Consider the following 22107-nt stretch of genomic DNA (forward strand, 5'->3'; position numbering starts at 1 on the left):
CTATGTGAGAATAAAAATTATGTTTATTCCTGTTTTGTTAAAACTTTTCCATGATTCTATCTTCTGTGATTTTACTCATATTTTTTACCCAAACTTGTAAGTATACAAAGAAACATCTGTTTCATAACAATGAATTAAAATTTCAAATGTGAAAATCACATTTCCTTTTGAACTACTTTTGGATCTTTTATCTGTGCCAGCCAGTTTCTGTTCTCTTTTTACAAAAAAGCCTGAATCTTATTCAGTTTATCTGCTATTTATTATTTCTGTTACCCTGTATTTGCATAGGGGTCACTATATAAAGCACATGAGAATTACATAACAGAGTTTACCTAAATCTAATTTCCTTCACACTTCCTGAAAAATGCAGGTTAGGAAGACAACTCCTGCTATGTCTCTGCTGCCCTCTACAGGAATGATTCTTAAAAGACATGGATAAAATAGATTAAAAATCCAGAAAGCAATACTAGTGTACTGTCAACTAAACAATATCACATTGATATTTTAGACATTTACTAACTGTCCTAAAAGACAGTGCATTATAAAGAAGTTGTTGTGGACTTTGTTTAACTAAGTTTTTGCTCCAAGTAACTAAGCATGTTATACTCCAAAAAGGACAACACACAAATTTTAAAGAATTTGGCATAAGACCACAAGTTATAATCTTATTTTGCCATTTATTAGCTGTGCCTCCATTCCCTCATCTCTAAAATGGGGACAATAATAACATCCACCTTCATGTAATCATCAGTTAGCAAAATGCTTGACACATAAGAACTCAGGGTTAGTGTGTTGCTAGTAGTGTTGTTGCTATTACTATTACTGACACTACAGAAAAATGGCTAGAGCCACAGCCCAGAAGCTAGAGTAGCTGGATTAAAATCCTGGCTCAGTTACTTACTTTATAATAGCAAGAGAATGATTTAATCTCCCTGTGTCTCAGATCCTCATCTGGAAAATATGGGAAATAAAAATACCTCTCCCCTCAGAGTTGTTGTGAGGTTTAAATGAGCTAATGCATGTAAGTAAAGCACTTTGTGCCCAGGAACAAGGAAATACTCCTAATGTCCACTACTGTTGTCAGTCCAGTAAACTTTCCATAGCATTAACAGAATTCTACTCCAGAGTATTCACAGAACCACGATCACAGGCAAGGCTGTTTCCTGAATCAATAACATCCTCACCCCACTCTAACCGGGCAAGAGATTCAAGAGACCTCAATTACAAACAATGCTTCCCACTGAGTTAAAGTGTAATTGTACTAGAGAGCAAATCTTCAATTACCATAATCATTCCATTTGTTCAAACATAACATGAGGCAAAAGTAACAGCTGTATCAGTTATATAAACAGGTTTTTATCTCTAAGAGAGTTAAGCAATAGTTACAAAATTCCTAATTACAGTACAAATCTGCCCTCTCCATCAATGTATTGATGGTCTCCAACTGACAATGGTTCAATGATCAATTTTTTCTTTTTTTTCTGTTTTGGTTGTATTGGGGATTGAACTCATGAGCCTTGCACCTGCTAGGCAAGGACTCAACCACTTGAGCCATGCCCCCAACCCTTTGACTTACAAATTTTTCATTCTGTGAAAAATGATTGTTTCTAGTAAATATGCATTGCTTTTGCACTAGTGATATGTGGTATGACACTGTTGCAATGCTGAGCAGCAAAAGCAAGCTGTTGCTCCCTGTCAGCTACACCATCACAAGGCTGAACATCTGATACTCTACAACTGTACTGTGTTGCCAAACTATAACTTCCTGTAGATTAAGTGTATTAAATGCACTTTGTCTTGTGATATGTTCAACCTATGATGGATTTATGAGAATTTAACTCCGTCATAATTGAGAAGCACCTGTACATGATTCATTGAAGTATGATATTCTATCATATACCGTTCCTCTATGCTTTCAGAGATGTTAGTGCTACTTCTAACTTCTAGCACCTCAATTTCTTCACCTCAAGGCATGATGTTAACTTAACGATTTATTATTTCATCACTACAGAGTATGCACATGAAATACTAAAAAAATGTGAACGCTAAGAAGTTAACTTGAGATATAAAGCTATACAAAGGAAGCTCACCTCTCTCAACAGAAGTGAGATGATACAAAAAGCTAGGGATATGGGCCAGGCATGGTGAAGCATGCCTGTAATCTCAACTACTCAAGAGGCAGAGACAGGAGAATCACAGTTCAAGGCCAGCTCATGCAAAAAGTTAGCAAGATTCTATCTGAAAAACCAAGCTGGGAGTGGTGGAGCACACCTATAATCCCACCACCTCAAGAGGCCAAGCTAAGAGGACCACAGTCGAGGCCAGCCAGGCAAAAGCACAAGACCCTATCTGAAAAACAAACTAAAGCAAAAAGGGCTGGAGCATGGCTCAAGTAGTACAGCATTTGTAGGGCCCTGAGTTCAAACCCCAGCGCTGCACCAAAAAAAAAAAAAAAAAGCTAGGAACATGGGGTAGTCAGTCACTTGATCAACCACTGTAATAAGTGAATTTTGAGGAAAGAAGTATGCTCTTAACACAATGTGACAATAACCAGACAGGCAGTCAACATTATCATAGAAGTTTTTACTTCCACACTGAAGAAGTTCTTAGAGGCAAAGGATTGCTAGTCTGGCCCATATATTGAAAGGTCAATAAAAATTTTAGATCATGGTGTGCTTTCTGGTCTGGTTAGAAATAATTAATTTCAATGCTGATACCAATGAATGGCCACAAGCATCATGAGAAATCAGGAAAATATCACTGAAAGAACAAAATAAAACAGCAGTAACTAGCCCTAAAGAAAAGGAGACTTTAACTGTTTTAAAGAAGCTCAGTGAGCTATAAGAAACTAGCGAGACAAATAAAATCAGGTAAATCAATGGCTAAAATAACTTTACCAAAGAGATAGAAACCATAAAAAAGAAATAAATAAATCCTGGAAATAACACAATGACTGAACTGAAAAATTCCACAGAGAGATTCAACATCTGATTCAACCAAGCAGAAGAAAGAACAATAAGTTTAAAGGTAAGTCTCTTGAAATTACCCAGTCAGGAAATAAAGAAAAAGGAGCACAGAAAAAGAAAGGGGCAGAAAGCTTATGTAAAAACAAAACACAAAAAAATTTTGCAAACCTAGGGAAAGATATAAATATTTTGGCACAAGAAGCTGTAAGGTCATCAATAAGATTCAATCCTAACAAGACTATTTATTATAGGTCATATTAATTATGACCTAATTAAACTATCAAAACTCAAAGACAGAGGGTCCTGAAAAACAGGAAGATTCAATCCTAACAAGACTATACCATGACCTAATTAAACTATCAAAACTCAAAGACAGAGGGTCCTGAAAACAGGAAGAAAAACAAAGCATATCATACACAGTGGTCTCCAATGTAACAATCAGCACAAATGCACAAATTTTACAGGCAAGGAGAGACTGGAATGATACGTTCAACCTCAAGTCAAGAACACTATACCCAGTGAAGTTGTCCTTTAGAAATGAAGGAGAGCTGGGTGTGATGGGGCATGCCTTAATCCAGGTACTAGGGAGGTGGACACAGAAGGATCACAGTTCTAGGACAGTCTAAACTAAAGGTTGAGACCCCATCTCAAAACAAAAACAAAAAGAAAGGAAGAAGAGACAAACAGAAACTGAAGGAGTTCATCACCACTACATCTTACCCATAAGAAATGCTAAAGGGAGTTTGACAAGATGAAAGTAAAACACACTTATGATCCAGATGAATCAAAGCACTCAAGTGACAGAGGCAGGAAGATCACAAACTGGAGTTCAGCAACATATCAAGATCCTGTCTTGAATAAAATAACAAAAAAGGCACTGGGTACATAACTGAAATGGTAGTGTGCTTGTCTAGCAAGTGAAAGGCCCTAGGTTCAGTTCCTAGTATAACAAAGAGGGGGGAGGGGAAACACTTGTTAATAATATGAAAGTATAAACCTCACTAGTAAATTAAGGTGCATACTCAAATCTGATATAATCTAATACTGTAACAGTGGTGTATAAATTACTTGTATCTTCGGTATGATGGATAAAATACAAACATAAAAATAATAATGACAATAATTAGTTAAAGCATACACCATAGAAAAGATATAAAATGTGACATCAAAACATAAAATATAGTGGGAACAGAGTAGAAGTGTATAGACTTTTAAAAAAATTATCTGAAATTTTTAGCCACTAAAAATAAGACTGTTAAATGCGCCTCCTGGCAACCACAAGCAAAAACGTGCAATAGATACACAAAAGTTTTATTTTTTTTCCCCTTATAACAAAAAGGAATGAAAGCATACTATCACAGAAAACCACTTACTCATTAGGTGAGACAACAAAACAAAAGAGGAACTAAAAAAAAGCATTTACAAAGCAAAGGACCAAATGTTAGCAATAAGTCTTTACTTATCAATTGTTACTTTGAATTTAAATAAATTATATATGTACATTTTGCCATCAAAATAAATCAGTTTGAGATTCAAAAATAAATTACATTCTCCAATCAAAAGTGGCTGAACGGATTAAAAAGAAAAAAAGAAAAATCTAAGACCCACCTGTACACTGCACCAAAACAAAAGTCACTACACCATTAAGGACACATACAGAGAAAGTGAAAGGACCATTAAGAACACATACAGAGAAAGCAAAAGGATGGAAAAAGATATCCTATGCAAATGGAAACCAGATAAAAGCAGCAATAGACAAGCTGAGTGTGGTAGTGCATGCCTGTAATCCCAGTACTCAGGAGGATCATAAGAGTCAAGCCAGCCTGGGTTACATAGCAAAACCCTGTCTAAAACGTCTAAAAGAACCAGGTGTCAGTGGCAAACACCTATAATCCTAGCTACTCAGGAGGCAGATATCAGGAGGCTCACAGTTCGAAGCCAGCCCAGACAAATAATTCATGAGTCCCTATCTTGAAAAACACTATCAGAAAAATTGGGCTGGTGGAGTGGCTCAAAGTTCAAACCCCAACACCGAAAAAAAAAAAAAGTCTAAAAGGAAAAAAAACAAAAAGATTAAGTTAATTTTAAGTCACAAATTGTACAGAGAGACAAAGATGTTCATTTTATCAAATGGTAAGTTTATCAGTTCATTACGAGGATTTAACAATCTTAAATGCAACACCAGTACTTTAATAAATAAAATACTAATAGATCTGAAGGGAGAGATGAACTGTAATACAATTAGTATGGTATTTTAATTCTCCATTCTCGGCAATGTACAAACTACCCATATAGAAAATGAATAAGAAACAATACTTTAGAGCAAATGACATATATATAACATTCCATACAACAGAAGTAGAAAACAAATCCTTCTCAAGAGCATATAAAACATTCTCCAGGATGAGTCACAAAAGAAGTTTTAACAAATTTAAGAAGAACTCAATCCTATGAAGTGTTTCTTTTTTGTAACTATAATGACACAAAACTACAAATCAGTAACAGGATGGACCATACAAAAGTGACAAATATGTGAAAATTGAAGAGCAGATTTCTGAATAATCAACAAATCAAAGGAAAAATAAAAGGAAATGAAATATCTTGAGACGAACAAAAATGGAAACATAGCACACCAAAACTTAGAGAATGCAGCAGAAAGAGTTCTAGTAGGAAGTTTATAGCAATAAATACCTATATCGAAAAAGAAGAGTCAGGGGTGATGCTGCACATCTGTAATCCCTACATTCAGGAAACAGAAGCAGGAGGGTCTGGAGTTTTAGGCCAGCCTAAGCTACAGAGTAAGACGCTGTCAGAAGAAGAAGAGGAAAAAGAAGAATGAAGAGGAAGGAGAAGTAAGAGTAGGAAGAGGAAGACGACAAAAGAAGAGGAAGGAAAAGTAACAGTATGAAGAAGAAAAAGAGGAAGAAGAAGAGGCAGAGGAAGAAGAGAAGGAGAAGAAGAGGAAGAGTAGAAGGAGAAGAAGAAAGAAGTCTTGTGGCAATGTAGCTTAGTGCTAGACCACATGCCTGACACGCACAAGGCCCTGAGTGTGATCACAAGCAACACACGCACACAACTCAAGTAAACAACCTAACAACACACCTAAAAGGAATAAAGAAAGCACAAACTAAGTCCTAAGTTGGTAGAAAAAAGAAAATAATAAAAATGAGGGTACAAATAAATGAAATGGAGACTAGAAAAATAATAGAAAAGATCAAACTAAGAGCTGGTCTTTTTGAAAATATAAAAAACACTGATAGATTAAGGAAAAAGGAAAGACTAAGGGAAATGACAGAATGAAAGAGGAGACATTACAACTGATACTACATACACAAAAAGAAATGAACCTAAGAGACTACTATGAACAATTACATACCAACACATTGCACAGCCTAGAAAAAAATGCATATATTTTTAGAAATATATAACCCAACAACACTGAATCATGAAGAAATAGAAAATTTATACAGATCATTAATAAGTAAGGAATTTTTTTTTAATGCTCCAAAGAAAGACTGAGCCCTGATGGCTTCCTTGCTAAATTCTACCAAACATGTAATTGATGTTATTTAAAGGAAGAGTTCCAAAACATTGGAGTAGAGAATATAGATTGAACATCCCTAATCTGAAATTTTTTGAATGCTGATAACATCACCACAAATGGAAAATTCCATGCCTGGGCAATATGTCTGTTATATATTGTAAGAACTTGGTAAATGTCAAAATTTACCTCCAGTGCAGCAATAAAAACAAATGAAATAAAGGACAAGTACACTAAAAATACTACATAAAATTATCTTCAAACTGTGTATATAAGGAGTATATGAAACATTAATTAACTTCATGTTTAGACTTTGATCTCATCCCCAAGACATCTCATTATGTATCTCACAAATCAAAAAAATCTATACTACTTCTGATGCCAAGCATTTCAGATAACAGATATTGAACCTGTTTTTGCCCTTGTGTCCCTGGTTAATTTCACTTAGCAGAATGTCCCTCAGGCTCATCAATGTTCTTATATAAATGGCAGTGCTTTTTCTTCTTTTTAAAGGCTGAATAGTATTCAATTGTGTATATGTATCACATTTTATTTATCCATTCACCTAAAATTGGATACCTAGGTTGCTTCCTTGTCTTGGCTATGATGAACAATGCTATGATGAACACGGGGGTGCACATATCTCTTCAGCATATGGATTCAATTCCATTGAATAAATATCCAGAAGTGGGATGACTGGGTCAAATGGTAGTTCTATTTTGTTTTTTGAGGAGCCTTTATACTGTAAGAAGACATTCAAATGGCCAACATATGTAAAAAATGCACATCATCACTAATCATCAGAGAAATGCAAGTTAAAACCACAATGCAATATCCCCCCCATACTTGTTAGAATGGTTACTATCAAAAGATGAAAGATGCCCTGGAGATGTAGCTCAGTGGTAGAGTGCTTGTCTAGCATACTGAGGCCTTGGGTTCAAACCCCAGAAAGACGAGAGATAAGAAGTATTGATCTTTTTTTTCTCCCAAGCGGTGGGGGGTTCATGGTCATTGAACCCAGGGCCACATGCATGTTAGGCAAACACTTTACCACTGAGCTATATCAGACCTTTATTGTATTTTTGAGACTGGGTCTCTCAGAGTTGCCCAGGCTGGCATGGAAATTGCAATCCTCTTACCTCAGTTTCCCCAGTAGCTGAGATTACAGTCATGCACCATCCCACCTGGCTATAAGTATTAGCCTTATTGGTCTTGAAGACTCCCAAAACACCAGAGATCTAAGAAACTTGATAAACACCAAGCAGAAAACCATATCAAGCCATATAACAATCAAATTGCTTAAAACCAGTTGTAGAGAAATCTTAAAAGATCAGGAATGAGAAGAACTTCAGGAATGAGAAGAACTTTTTAACAGTAACCCTTGAGCTAAAAAGACAAGCAAATAATGCTTCTAAAGCTTTGAAAATTATTTGAAAGTCATCCCTAACCCAGAATTCTATACAAGTTTTTAATCATTTATCAATGTATGATCAAAGCATCTTCAGACATGCCAACACTCAAAAAAATCCTCTACAAATCATTTCTCAGAAACTACTAGAAGATGTGTTAAACCTAAACAAGTATGAAAACAAAGGAGGAAAACATGAAATAGAGGATAAAATGGAGCTCCATGCAAGAGACAGCTCTGCAAAGAAATTCCTAGAATTATGGTGTTATAATATGAATATAAGCAATGGTGACATATTAAGATTTTATTAATGGTAAGTAAAACTAGATGAATAAAAAACCAAAATAATTTCTAAGTCCAAGAAATACAAAAAGCTATGGAAGAAAATAATAAATAATATCTTGGTTATCAATATTGTTGCTTCACAATATGTAAATGTTGACTACTAATCTAACCAAACCTTGATACCTATACTGGGAGAATGGAAGGACAAAAATGTTCAGGGTATAGCTGAGAGTGAAGGGTGAGTAGCAAGAGAGCTTGTACAACACAAGCCTGGTATTTAGAGACAAAGGGGTTAAGAGTAAAAGAATTCACTCAGAGTCAAAAGTGGTTGCTCTGAGAAGGGAGGGTTAAAAGTGGGATCACTAAAGGGTTATGATTAACAAAGCTATAAAAAGAGCAAAAGTTTTTGAAATCATTCTTACCTTAGGAAGCTCAGATAGCCTGTCATCACTTGTCAAAGAATGACTACTTGCACAGGAATCACTATCTGAGATTTCCATGGCTCCCTTGCCATCTTCACATTCACTGTAATCACCAGCATCTTCCCTGTCACTGTTGATCTCCCAGTCAATAAACTGTAATTCATCTAAAAAATATAATTTTTAATTTTCTTAATTTTATATCCCTGTAATATTTCTTTTTAAAAATGTTTTATTCTCAGAAGTTAATATATCCCTGACATTGGACGATTTTTTAAAATACATTGACAGTGAAAATATATTCTATTTTTCTCTCTAATCACTGTTTCTCCCAACTTTTACCCCTCACTAGAATTCTAAGTTAACTATTTTTATTAGTTGTTTTTGAATCCTGTAGTTTCTCCATACAGCATATATATATTTTCCTCCATTCTTACGTATCTTGATTTTTTTCATTTAACATAATGAAGAGATTTTTTTCCTTATCAGGAAGTATCCTAATTCTTCTTAAAATTTATTATTCCATTGCATCAGTGCACCATAGTTTGTTTAAAGTCCTTCATTAGAAATTACTTATTTTGGGGGGGGGCTATACTGGGATCCGAACTCAGGGCCTTGAACTTGCTAGGCAGGTGCTCTTCAGTCAGGTCTTCATTTCTGAATAGGGTCTCACATTTTTGCCCAGAGCCAGTCTGGGCCCCAGTCATCCTGCTTACGCGTCCCACGTAGCTCGGATGCACAGGCGCACATCATCATGCCCAGCTGCTTGAATTGGGGTCTCACTAACTTTTTTGAATGGGCTGGCCTCAAACTACACTCCTCCTGATCAATCTCTACTTCCCAAGTGGGTGGGATTACAGCAGTGAGCTACTACACCTGACCCTAGACATGACTTTCAAAGTCTTTACCAATTATGTTTCTTCTACAGATTTCTTTCTTCAGTAAGGAAACCAAACTCAGTTTGTAATTTAGCTTATAAGCATTATCCTGATACTACTTTTACAAAATTTTAAGTGAGAAAGCTAAATTGTGTTCATCTATTAAATAACCAATAAACTGATTCTAATCTGCTGTGCATAAATAACTGAAAGTAGTTATTAAAGATAAATTTCAATATATAACACAAATGTTCTCTATAAGACAAAGCATGGATATTCTCTCACAGCTACTTCCTACCTTCAGCAACTCAGAAAACTAGTAAGATATAGTCCTATTTCAGAGGTCTGATAGCAACAATCTCACTTCCATATAAATGAAGTAATATTATTAAAAAGAAAAAATATCTAGCTTTAGTACCTGAAGGGAACTTAAAATTTAAAAACAAAAGAAAAAAATAAGCTAAAGTTAAAATATGGGAGAGAGTAAAAACAAAGTAATTCTTTAACTTGATATTATTATTTCAGAAGATGCAGTAAAAGTCCACCATAATGATTATAAAAGACTGGGAATCAGTGAATCTGCTTCACTGAGAGAAGCAGATACATAAGAGAATCATCTTCTCACCTCTAACTTCACATTTAGTCATGGAAGCCAGTGGAGGAATGCATGAGAAATTCTCCAGGTTGCTGAACCATCACAGCAGGAAGCCATGGAGAGCATGCCCTCAGAGCTGCTGCCAGTACTGCACACTTATGTAGTACTCATTCATTCACTTACTTTTTCATTCAACAGAGTAAGTACCTACCAAGAGTCCATCATAACAAACTAGACATGCATATTACAAAATAAATACAAGAGAGAAACCAACACAACCCTGTAGTAACCCACAGATGAATAATGTAATGAGTGACATCAAGTGATACACCACAAGCAAGATGGGAACAATAATTTCATGAATAATTTAATCATGAATAATTTCATTCGGTCACAATAATTTCATGAAGCAACAAGACAACTACTATTAGACTAAAATGTGCATTTTATAGGTGAGGATATTAGGTCTGCAGTAAGTTAAGAGATTTTACCAAAGTTATATTAAAAATAGAGTGGGAATTTTTAAGAGAAAAGTATTTTGACAATTTTAACTTAGGTTTCTTCCTTTTTAACTCCAATTCTGGGACTTATCGCCAAGAAATTCTAATCCTTTAGGGCTGCCAGAAGATCTAGGAATATTGTTTTTAAAGTTACTTCTGCTATGAAGCCAGGTTTGGCAACCACCACATAGCACTGAAATTAGACATCTTTAGTTTTGAATATAACTGGTGCACTTACGTGACTCTGGGCAGTCACTTGACTTTCTAAATCCCAATTTTCTTCTAATAAAATGAGGATACTTTTACATCATAGGATATAGTAAATATAAAAGGAAATAGTATGCATAATGCCCAACTTAATGTCTTGGACAAAATAAAATCTTAATAAACGGCAACAGTTGTCATTCATTAAAGGTAAACGGGAAGGAAGGAATGGGGGGAAGAAAGAAGAGAAGAGGGAGGGAAAGAGTTTAGTACCTATGAGCATGCCTATATGTAATCCAAGGGGCCATTTGCTTATTATCTAAGGATAAACTTTGTAAGAGAAGTCAACAATGTGGTAACTCATTTTAAAGCAATTAGTTCAAAGAATCTTTCCTTTTATAAACAGTTTTGGAAACTACTAAATATTTCTTTGAATAGAAGAGGACATATGTTTTTAATTCATATCCCATACTATTCACTGATAAAAAGAATATGATTTTTAGTAAAATAAATAAAACCAAGTGTTACATCACACTATGGCTGAATTAATAACATAAGCCCTAGCCACCTATATGTAAACTTAAAATACTACTTCATCTGGTAACTACAAAAATGTCAGTGGTAGTTACCCAAATGGCATGTAAAGTGGTCAAAGGAATTTAACCACCTTCAAGAGAGGTTGCCTGTCCAAACCTAACCTTGACCAAGTAACTAACATGAACTATGAGAGTTAAAAGTCACAGCTTATTTTGAAAACACTAAGACTTTCAAATATATTAGATAGCTACATCTTTTTAAAGTTTGTAAAAGGACATGATTTCCACAATATACATTTGTGGTTATCGGCTAAAGGTGATTTTGTGCTTTAGCAGGTCTTTAACGACAGCTGGAAACATTTTTACTTTATTAAAGTGTGGCTAGGGATACTAATATGATCCAGTGGGTAGAGACCAGGGATGCTGTAAAACATCCTACACAGGATGCACAAAGAAGTTGTCCTGCAACAAAAAATTACCTGGCTCCAAATAGAAACACTGCAAACACTGCTTTAAATTGTCTAAAATGTGATACCAATATAAAACTTACTACTAAGTTTTATTTCCACCACACATTAGTTCTCAAGTATTTACTAAGTACCAACAAGTTAGCAAGAAGGCAACGTGGGTGTAACATTATAAGTTGAGAGAGTAGGTTTTGGAGTCAAAAAAACCAAAAATGGAATTCCAGCCAATTCTAACAAGTTCAGCCTAAGATGTTAACTTTAGGAACAACATAGTAAGTCCAGAATGGTGCATACAAGTAATCGAGTACTACAAAGGTGAAGGCAGGAGAATCACAAGTTTGAGGCCAGCCTGAGCTACAGAGAGACTCTATTTCAAAACACCCAGTAATATTAATGGTAATAATAAAAACAAAAAATATAGTCATTCCTATCTCTTAGAGTTGTTGTGAGAAATATTAAATGAGAAAATGTTTCAAAGATCTTAGCATAAGAGGTAGTACTCAGTAAAATCATAATAAATATACAAAAGGAATATGTTTCCTTCATTAGCAGATATTTAATAGAGGATTTCTTATTAAATTAGCAACTTACCTTCACTGGCACCATCTTCTGGACATAGAGTATTCCTGCTACAAAACCTGCCTATTCTAGAGCCATGTTCATTAAATTTCCATGATTTAGAAACTTTCTTATCTTCATCTGATAGCTCACTTCCACTGGAGCTCCATGTTATATCTGTAAGCTCAAGGGTACTCTTAGATATGGTAGCTTCTGTTAAAGAAAAAGAAAATACATAAAAATAACCAACTGATATAGTTATTTAGTGAATGAAATTTTATGCAAGTTACTTTGCCAGTCAGTAACACACAAAATTCTGACAACAGTGAAAACAATGTCTTTTGTCAAATGTTTCTGACTAAAATTCCAAATCTAACCTTGTAAGGATTCTTTGAATTAAAGCCAAGTTCAAGAAGAAAGGCTAGCTGAGATAAATTATAAAAGCCTTTGTCTTATGTATACTTTACAAAAGCATGTCCCCGGTGCTAGTAGAGTGACTTAAGTGGTGAAGCACCTATCTAGCAAGTGTGAGGCCCTGAGTTCAAAACCCAGTACCAAACCCCTTTCCCCCCAAAAAAACATGTCCCCCACTCTGCTTCTCAGCTCTCATAAAAGTATCACTTCCTTGTTCTAAATGAAGTATAGAATTTTTTTTAAAAAGCTGACTTAAACTAATGCTATAGAACCTACTGATTTGTCAATTCTATGAAATTACCCTACAGTCTTTTTCTATTTGTATACCTTTATTAAATTATTAACAATACTTTCTTGGCTTAATTAATAAGCTGAATATGATATAAATAAATTATATGTTGATAAAAGCTTTTTCAGTCTTTGAAAATATATTGATTATTCTATAAATAAAAAGTATGACAGGATCAGTTGAATATGTTCTGGCCTGGGGAAATCATAGTAAAAGATCCTTTTGTAATTAAATACAAAGTAGCAATTTATATTTCACTCTCTATCAAATCTGAACTTACTATAATTTTTTTGAATCTACAGAAAAGTATAAGCCAAATTTATATTTAAAAACTGTTTTCTTCATATATTATGTTTTAAAAATCAGAATTAAATTGATCTTTGAATGTCATAGCATTTGGCACTAGTAAGAAGAAAAGTCAAATTCTGAAGTTCCCTCAGAAGATTATTATATTATAAAAAGATGTGAGCCAGTTTATTCTACAGTTCGGTGTTTCATAAATTAAAAAAAAAACACTTTGTGATATTTTATTTTTTCATTGCATAGAAAAGAACCCCTCTTAAGTGTCAGTGAAATAATAACAGAAAGTTATTTCATTCTGCATAACATTGGGCAGACTTCCAGAAAGCTCTTTATGCTATTAGATGTAACAGCAATTGCTGAATCAAATTAAGCACCTACCAAGTAAAAGGTTCTGAAGAAGGCATATAATTTTTTTTAGCTCGCTTAATACTCGTGATAATCAGTGAAGCCCACAGTATTATGTCCATTTTCCAGATGCAGAAACTGAGACTCAGAGCATTTAGCTTCTTTTCCAAAGATTACAGTCAAGATGCAATAAGATGTAGATGAAGAGTAAATTCTCAAAACCATCTTTTTTCACATTGATTTCATGTTTTTTAACCATGAATATATAATCTATTCAAACTATGTAACTTTTTAAAAAGAAAACAAAATAAAATTTTTTTAAAAAGTCACATAAGGATACCTTAGTCTTATACATTCTGTTAAGAAATCAACAAAGTAGAATTGAGGAGGGGGGTGAATTCAACTATGACATATTGTAATGTACCCCAAGTACAACAATTATAAAAAATAAAATAAATTAAAAAAAAGAAATCAACAAAGTAATACTACCTTTCTTTGGTCTTGGAGATAAATCAAGGTGATTTTTGGTAATAGTTGCCTTTTCAGCTATCAATGACTGCAGGCAAGATGATAACAATAATGAATTTATATAACAAGGGCTAAAAACGAATGTCTTATAAAATATTCAAAGTCTTAAACTATAACCTTCTTATTCCTCCATGCTTCAAATTCCTCCATGCTTTCTTTTACTTAAACTCACAATGTAACTATTCCCAAATTACATAATCCTTACATACTTATAATTTTATTTTCATATTTTTCCAAATCTAAAAAAGAGCTGATTGATCAAAACATTTCACGTTAATACTCAATGTTAATGACTGGTTCATTTATATGACTGACCACTTACGAGCTTCTCATTACTACCTGTACCTGCATTAAACTTTGTTATAGCATTCCTCTACAGTAAAAAGTACCACATGTACAAATATTAACAATAATCTCATAGCCAAAAGATTCTGAAATGTAACTATTTTATAAATATACTTTTTGTAAAGACTGGGATGTTCAAGGGTTTCATCTCTTAAGAACATTCTCAGTATATATCCATCATTTACAAACAAATGCAAAGTTTCTACATGGCATAAGGAGATGAATACTAACTTGCCACAATTAAAGAAAGTTATGCGATGAGGGAAAAAAAAAGTGCTGCACCAATTACAGTGCTCTGAAAGAAAATAAGAATTTCAAAGAAATGTAATTACAATGGTTTGAACACTCAGAAATGTTGGGATTTACCCTTCTGCATTGAGGAAAAACAATTTTATGGCCACTTTACCAAAGTTTCAGAAGTGTCCTGAAATCCTTCTCCACACTTGAGCCATGCTTCAGAGAGGGAGGCAGCTGATGCCCCTGTCCTGAGACCTGCTCTTCTGAACTGTAGTGGCTTCTCTTCTGGAAAGGAAGGGTACTCTATATCCCAATTCCTTTTTCTCTGTAGAGGTAATTGTTTTTAAGGAAAAATAAATAAATAAATAAAACTAACTTAATTACACATACATTAAAATGACAACAATTTAGAAACCCAGGAAAGGTTTCTAAAGGCATAATTTTTGATGTCTTCTGAATCTTTACATAAAGATACAGCAACTAGGATGTGAGGGTCATTTGGCTGATCTAACTGGACAGGAAAGTGTCCACTTTCTCCTTCACAGTTCCATGTGCATGCCTCCCAAAGTTACATACTCAAATAGGATGACCTTCCTTTTTAGAGGAGGACAGTTCTTTGGTCAAGGGTGCATGAGTAGCTGTGCTCTCCTGATAGAGCCTCCAAACAAGCTCTCAAAGATAGAGCAACTAGACAGCAAAACCAAAAACACATGAACCACACTTTCAACTAGCCAACAAACTCCAAAATTCAAGTTGGGGAGGACAAACCATTAGCAATCCAAATTCTTGCCTATAACAGTATCTGAGGGGAAAGAAGCCAAGCAAAGCAGGCCCTCACATACCTGGACACTCAGTGCTCACTAGGAAGTGGTGCTAGCCTAGGATCTGAAAAGAGTGGCCAAACTCTGAGATAATGGTCATCCAGGCCCCACCTGACCTGAATAGAAAAATTTCCTCAAAGCAGGTATGGGAGACCAGAAATTGCTAGTTAAGCCATAAAATGAGTCCAGGGCCAAGGAAAAAAGGCCCCATGCTGAGATAACCTTCCTTTGCTTTGTCTTCTTCTGCAAACAAGACTTCCAGCTATAGATCACTTGCTGCCCTTCTCACCTTTCTTTGTCTCCCTCTGTAAGTGGACTTTCCTAATCAGCCTCCCCCCACCTAAACAACCCTGGGTCCCTAACCCCAGTGTGAGCCCACCTATTAGCAAACAGCACATTCCCTGTAACCCTGACCTGCCCTTTAAGAATCCTGTGATTTCACTGCTGGAGGCCCAGAATTTTGAGTATAAGCTCATCTGGGACTGCTGGTGTAAAATAAAGTCTGGGTTCTCCTACTTCTCTGAGTGTCACTTGGTTTCTCATCTGACAATATTTCCGCAGCAGACCAATCTGATCACCCACAACACACCTGTGACTGGGACTGTTTAACAATTCACACCTTTTGCTCCTGCCTTAATTCTTGTCTACTTAAAGTTACAACTCCTGTCTTTACACTGAAGATGGATGAAGATGGGTTGAAGTGCTTACTTTGTCCCTTCCCACAGCATGTCCCAGGCTACAGAATAAATATCCTATCTCTGCCCTTGACCATTATTGTCTCTATTTGGTAAGTAGACAGATCTAGTATGTGGAGTGTTGGCAATAATGGCGCCGATGGGTTTCAGTTCTTACTGCACCCTTAAGCTTCTGTTTTCCAGGGTCACAGTCCTGCTTCAGGTCTAGCTTGAATTCTCCTTGTGCCCCAACCTCCAATCAGCATGAACCATATGATCCTAATCAATCAGATCATGCTGAGTCTCACTGAGGGGTATTTAAGCACCTGCCTCTCTCTTTTTCTCTCTCTCTCTCTCTCTCTCAGCTCTCTCCCTCTCCCACCCAGCAATAAAGAATCTCTTGGCCAGATCATTGCTCTCCACGTGGTCAATTTGGGGCCTACATGGAGGAAGTCCAGGAGTTTGGGCCTGGGGTCTAAAACTCTGGTTTGAAGACCAGGATTTCATTTATTAACTTTTTGCCTCCATGTGACAAATTCTAAAAGTTCTAGGTTATAGAAATTTCTCGTTTGCCCACTGTCTGCTAATTAAGTAATTTCAGTATATGCTGAATAAATCTGGAAGTCACCTAAGTCATTACTCCAACTATGCAGGCCTATATCTACACTATCTTAGATTATCTTTTCCCTTCAAGAAAGAGTCTATAACTATTCCAATGTTTTAAAATGTTCAATAAAAAGAAGATAACAAGTTAGAGACAGCCAGCACTTTGCAGTATCTCCCTGAACCAAAAATGAAATCATCAGGTTCATGTCTTAAGGAGGAGGACTGTGGCTCAAAAAAGCAAAGAAAGTCAACAATAAACAGTAGACAGAATCCAGATGAAATCCAAAAATATTGAACTTTGGATTTATAAAGGAAATAATGAACTCTATCATAGAGCACTTAGGAGAGGGGAAGGAAAAGGAGGGGAGGGGAGGGCAGGGCAGGGGAGGGAAGAGAATCATCACCAGCAGGCTACAAGCAAAAGATCCACAGGCAAGGCCCCAGCAGGAGATCTACACAGCGTATGGAAGGAGCCCAACCTCTTTTTATTATTATTTTAATGCATATTTCCACCACCAACGCCATCCACACACAGGGACCTTCCCTGCTGCTCCACTGCCTAACCAAAGGAGTTGGTTTCAGATTCACAAACAGAATCTACTGGGGGTGGGGGGGGTGACAACTGGAGCTTAGCTACAAAGATTAAAATCACCAATAGCCGTGGAGTTGTAAATGAGGGCTCCTGTAGTGGCAGCAGGGCTGGCAGCACAAACTGAACTCTGGTCTGAGGAAAGAAATAAATAGTCTCTGCTAAAACAGACTGAGGAAGTTGGGATCGATGCATTGCACAGCCAGTACAAACAGTACTATCAAGAAAGCTGTTCACACTTCCAGAGGGCCAGAGAGGTTGGTGGACAGCAGACACTGTTCAGTAATTTATTTCCCATGACAGACTAACACAAGCAGAGTCATAAAAACTGGATGAACAGGAGTGCCCTGACCAGAAACTGAGGGCAGCCACTACATTCCCTTCACTAGCATGAAAACATGTCTGCTGGCATGTAAACAATGTCCTTAATTCAACCCAGATGAGAAGGCAGGTCAGAACTCAGCACCTTCTCACACTCTACCATTCTAACTTCTTACATATTCAAAGATAAAACAAACAAATAAAAAAAGCTGCCCTATAACAAAGAAAACTGAAAAGACAAGACTGGGTGGGGGGTAAATATCCACCCTCTGCTCCTCAGCAAGGAAGAAATACTAACTAGTGTATTTGTAGCAGAGAGGAGGGCCAGAAAAGAAAACAAGCAAGTCTGTGTTCTGATAATGTAGCAGGGGGAGGGGAAGGCATAGCAGGGAGATAAAGTAAAACTTAAAGAATCTAAATGTGAAGAAGGTCACATAGCACTGGGGGGTGATGTAGCCAATAGAGTTGCATGCAACCATATGTGGGTTAAACCTTGCTTCTTGCTCTGTAACCTGCTTGCAAGGGTATATAAGGTAAGGCCCCTCGTTGCTTCCTGCTTAACTGCCTCCGTGTCCCATCTCCCTGTTCTTGAGTATCCGGCCACATTTTTTTTTTTTAATAGTGACAATTGTAGTTGGATTGTTGTAGTTGTTGTTTTGTTCTTTCCCTTTATTATTTTTTCTTTTGATCATTATGTCTTTTGCTGAACTTATTTTACCTGCTCTCTCACCATCACTCCAGGTGTTCCTATCCCTTTACCCATATTCTTTTCCTCCCTTTCCTATTTTGCTTTCTCTCTCCCTTTTCCTTTCTCTATCCCTTCTTTTTTAATACTTGTAAATTTACCTCTGGATCTAATAATTTTTGAACTCCTAGTGTATCCTAGAAGTATTCTAGTTCCTTTGCTTTCTAACCTTATGGGGGCAGAGGTATGGTTGACAGATCCAATGGTTTTGATGTAGGCTAGTAAATAGTAAAAAAAAAAAAAAAAAAAAAAAAAAAAGCTCTGGGACTTTCAGGCACCACAGCATGGCTTTCCCAGTGCATTTCATGCTAAACCCCTTATTTCAACCCAATGCTATCCTTTCCAGTTGCAAATTTCTTTTCAACTATAAATACTCTGTAGTTGTAAATTGTAAAGACTGTAAGACAGAAAGCCTTGAGGCAATTCTGTCCTATCCAGATTACCTCCCAAGTAAAAGTCCTTTGCTGAGAAAACATGAATATTGATTGCACTTCATACAGGTAATTAAAGTACTAGCTTAAGTGCATGCTCAGAGTGAATCAAACATACCACCCTAGCCCATCCCACAAAGACCACCCAGATTTTTCTCATCAGTTGCCCTTTGAATTTATAAAAGGCCCTTTAAACAAAGACATCACTGCTTTCTTTATGGTAACTTCCTCTCACCTTTAATAAACTTTACTACATTTCTGCATCTTGCCTAGATTCTTTTCAAGCAGAAAGTAAATACCTAGGAATCATCTGACCAGAGTTTTCCAGAGACTACCCATTCAGGTAACTGTATTATACTATATTTAAATACATGATAAGTTCCTGAATTGTTAGTCCTGCCTGCTTTCTCTTCCTGAGTCATAGTAGGGAGTGTGGTCAAGAAGATTCTCCACTAAGAAGACTCCAAAATAAATAAATAAAACTAAACAAATAGTCATCCATCCCAACACAATCACAACACAGAAACACAAAAAATATTAAAAATCAAGGCAGTGTATCTCCTTCAAAAGTTCATAACCCTCCCCCCACAACTGAAAGACACTGAAACAGCTGAAAAGCTAGATGAGAAACTCAAAAGGATACTTTTTTAAATGAGTAGTTACCTTAAAAGAAGTTTCAAACAGCTAAATAATGTAAGAAAATCAATTCAAGACCTGGAATTAGCAACACGAATGAAAAGTTCAACAAGGACAATGAGATTCTGAAAAAAACCAAAACAACAAAACCACCAGAAATGTTGGACAGGATCACCAACTATGCAGAAGAAAAAATATCAGAAATGGAAGGCAAGGTCAAGAAATTCTACATTGAGACTGCAATAAAAAAACAATGGCACAATTTTCAAGAACTCTGTCACATAATTATGAGACCAAACCTAAGAATCCACAGGGTATAGGAGGAAATGAGATACAAACTAAAGGCAGAAGAAAGGTATTCAACACAATTATAGCAGAAAAATTCCCAAATCTTGAGACAGATATAGACACCCAAGAACAGAAGGCATATAGAGTTCTAAATAGACTAGATGAGAAAAGAAACTGTACACATCACATGACACTTAAAATGTTAAGTTTAGAGACCAAGAAAAGGGTATTGAAAGTAGCAAAAGTCTACAGCCATACCACTCTGAAAGTGCCTAATCTCTTCTGATTTAGAGGCTGCTTAGTACTTGGATGGGAGACCACCTGGAAATCTACTGTTGGTACAGCTTAAAAAAAAACAAAAGTAACAAAAGAAAAATGCTAACTTACTTACAAAGGCAAAAACATCAGAATTACATAATACCTATTGGCAGAAACCCTAAAATCCAGGAAAGCATGAAATGATGTATTTCAAGTCCTGAGAATAACTGCCAACCAAGAATAATATATCCAGTTAAATGAAAGGAAATAAAGACCTTCCAAGATAATTACAAACTAAAGCAATGCACAATGACTAGAAGATACTTAAAGGAATCCTTCACACAGAGGAGAAAGAAAGTCACTAACAAAAGAGCTTGGAAATGAAAAATTTATAAGAAAAATAGACAGGTGCCAATGAGGAATCAATCACGTCCAATTCAATATACCTTCAATCTCCAAAGATGAAAGAAAAGAACAAACAGTAATAGAATCAACTGGGGGAAAAAAAAGAAAAAAAACTACAGGTATTGGATCTGGGGAATCAGAAGACAAAAATGAACCAGTGCCCCCACTCCCCATGAGAGCACTGTGAGCCCTACATCCTGTAAAGGGACATGTGGTTTCACAAGTTATGGCCCCCTGGGGATGCCTCAAAATGCCACAAGGCTGATAAGCAGGAAGCTTTCACAGAACTGTGTATGTTCCTGCAGAGATATGTTAAGAGACCACTCCACTCCTAACTCCTGGACCTTCCCTCCCCAACAGATTGTGTTCCTACAAAGATAAGTCAAAAGGCCACTCCACTCCAACTCCTAACTCCCCTCCCCAACAAAAAGGACTAAATAAAAACCTCTCTAAATAAACAACAGTGAGCCACCAGTTTCCGAGCTCTGCTGCACTGCTCTAACTGTAGCCTTTCCTTTCTCTCTAATAAATCCTACTAGAGTGCTGACTTGCCATCTCAGAAATCAACTCACCTACCTCACTGGCCCACATTCCTGGTGATTCAGATAGGACCTCTCTCCTGGACCAAGGTCAATATGACTGAGTGCTGAACCAACAGGAGGTTGCCTACTCCTGCTGGGGACTAGCCAAAATAGATAACCCTGTGTCACTCCCCCTGCCTCCCTTTGTTTCTGTCTTCCTGAGGGACTTTTTCTGTCACAGTATTAGACCAACAGCTCCTAGCCAACTTTGGCCTCATGGTGATTCCAGCTCTTGGGCATGCTCTCTGCTCCCTCCCTGTGGGCTGAGACTGAGGCCGGGGTTGATTCCAGTATGTCTTATGCTACTTTGGAGGAAGCCCGTTTGGTTGCAGCACCTGTCAATACCTCCTTCTGCCAAGGGCAGCAACCCCAGAGTGGAGAGTTTATGTGGCTGACAGTGTTTCAGTACCACCTAGTGGGAGTGACCTGAAAGCACATCGAGCATGTTTCATGCTTCTAGGCTCTGTTCCTCCCCCCCACCCCACATCTAGGATGTCAGGTCGCCCCTTCTGTTCCCACTAGAGGTGGCAACTTTCGTCCCAGACCTTTGGGAACAGACACTCCCTCAGTCCTCTTGCCACTTCCTAAGTCATCTCTGTCCTCCACTTCCTCCCCAAGCCTGTCCTTACTGTGTCCCCACCTTCCTAGGGGACTATGCTGTTTTCTTGTGACCTCTTTGACTTCCTCTGGCATTTACTGTACCACCCTTCTTGGCCCGGGGTTGTGACTGTGTGATGATTAGGGAGCCTAGGGAATTTGGCATCAACACAGTGGCCCAGCCTTTGCTCTGGGCTTGTCTGGGAGAATGCCCTGGGAGGAAGAGGGACACCTCTTCCACCCTTTTAAGTATAATGTTCCCTTTTGGGGCCCTCCTGGACTATACCACCCCCCAAAAAAGAAGAAATGTCATCAGACCCACTTCGCACTCAAGCCT

General features: G+C 36.8%; 1 protein-coding gene across 5 annotated transcripts in view; it reads right to left on the bottom strand.

Moving 5' to 3' along the window:
- The window catches only part of Spidr (scaffold protein involved in DNA repair), a 388190-nt gene that overhangs the window by 351664 nt on the left and 14419 nt on the right, over positions 1-22107 (bottom strand). For 4 of the 5 annotated variants that reach the window (XM_074068500.1, XM_074068499.1, XM_020157004.2 and 1 more), the window contains exons 2-5: positions 14988-15143; positions 14198-14264; positions 12391-12570; positions 8623-8786 (exon numbers count right to left, since the gene is read on the bottom strand). In XM_074068500.1, the coding sequence (XP_073924601.1) occupies positions 8623-8786; positions 12391-12570; positions 14198-14264; positions 14988-15143 (567 nt within the window). Of the gene's footprint in view, positions 1-8622; positions 8787-12390; positions 12571-14197; positions 14265-14987; positions 15144-22107 lie in introns of those variants that run through there. The other variant, XM_074068502.1, reaches the window with a different exon arrangement.

The sequence above is a fragment of the Castor canadensis genome, chromosome 3 (genome assembly GCF_047511655.1).
Source record: "Castor canadensis chromosome 3, mCasCan1.hap1v2, whole genome shotgun sequence".
NCBI classification, from domain to species: Eukaryota; Metazoa; Chordata; class Mammalia; order Rodentia; family Castoridae; genus Castor; species Castor canadensis.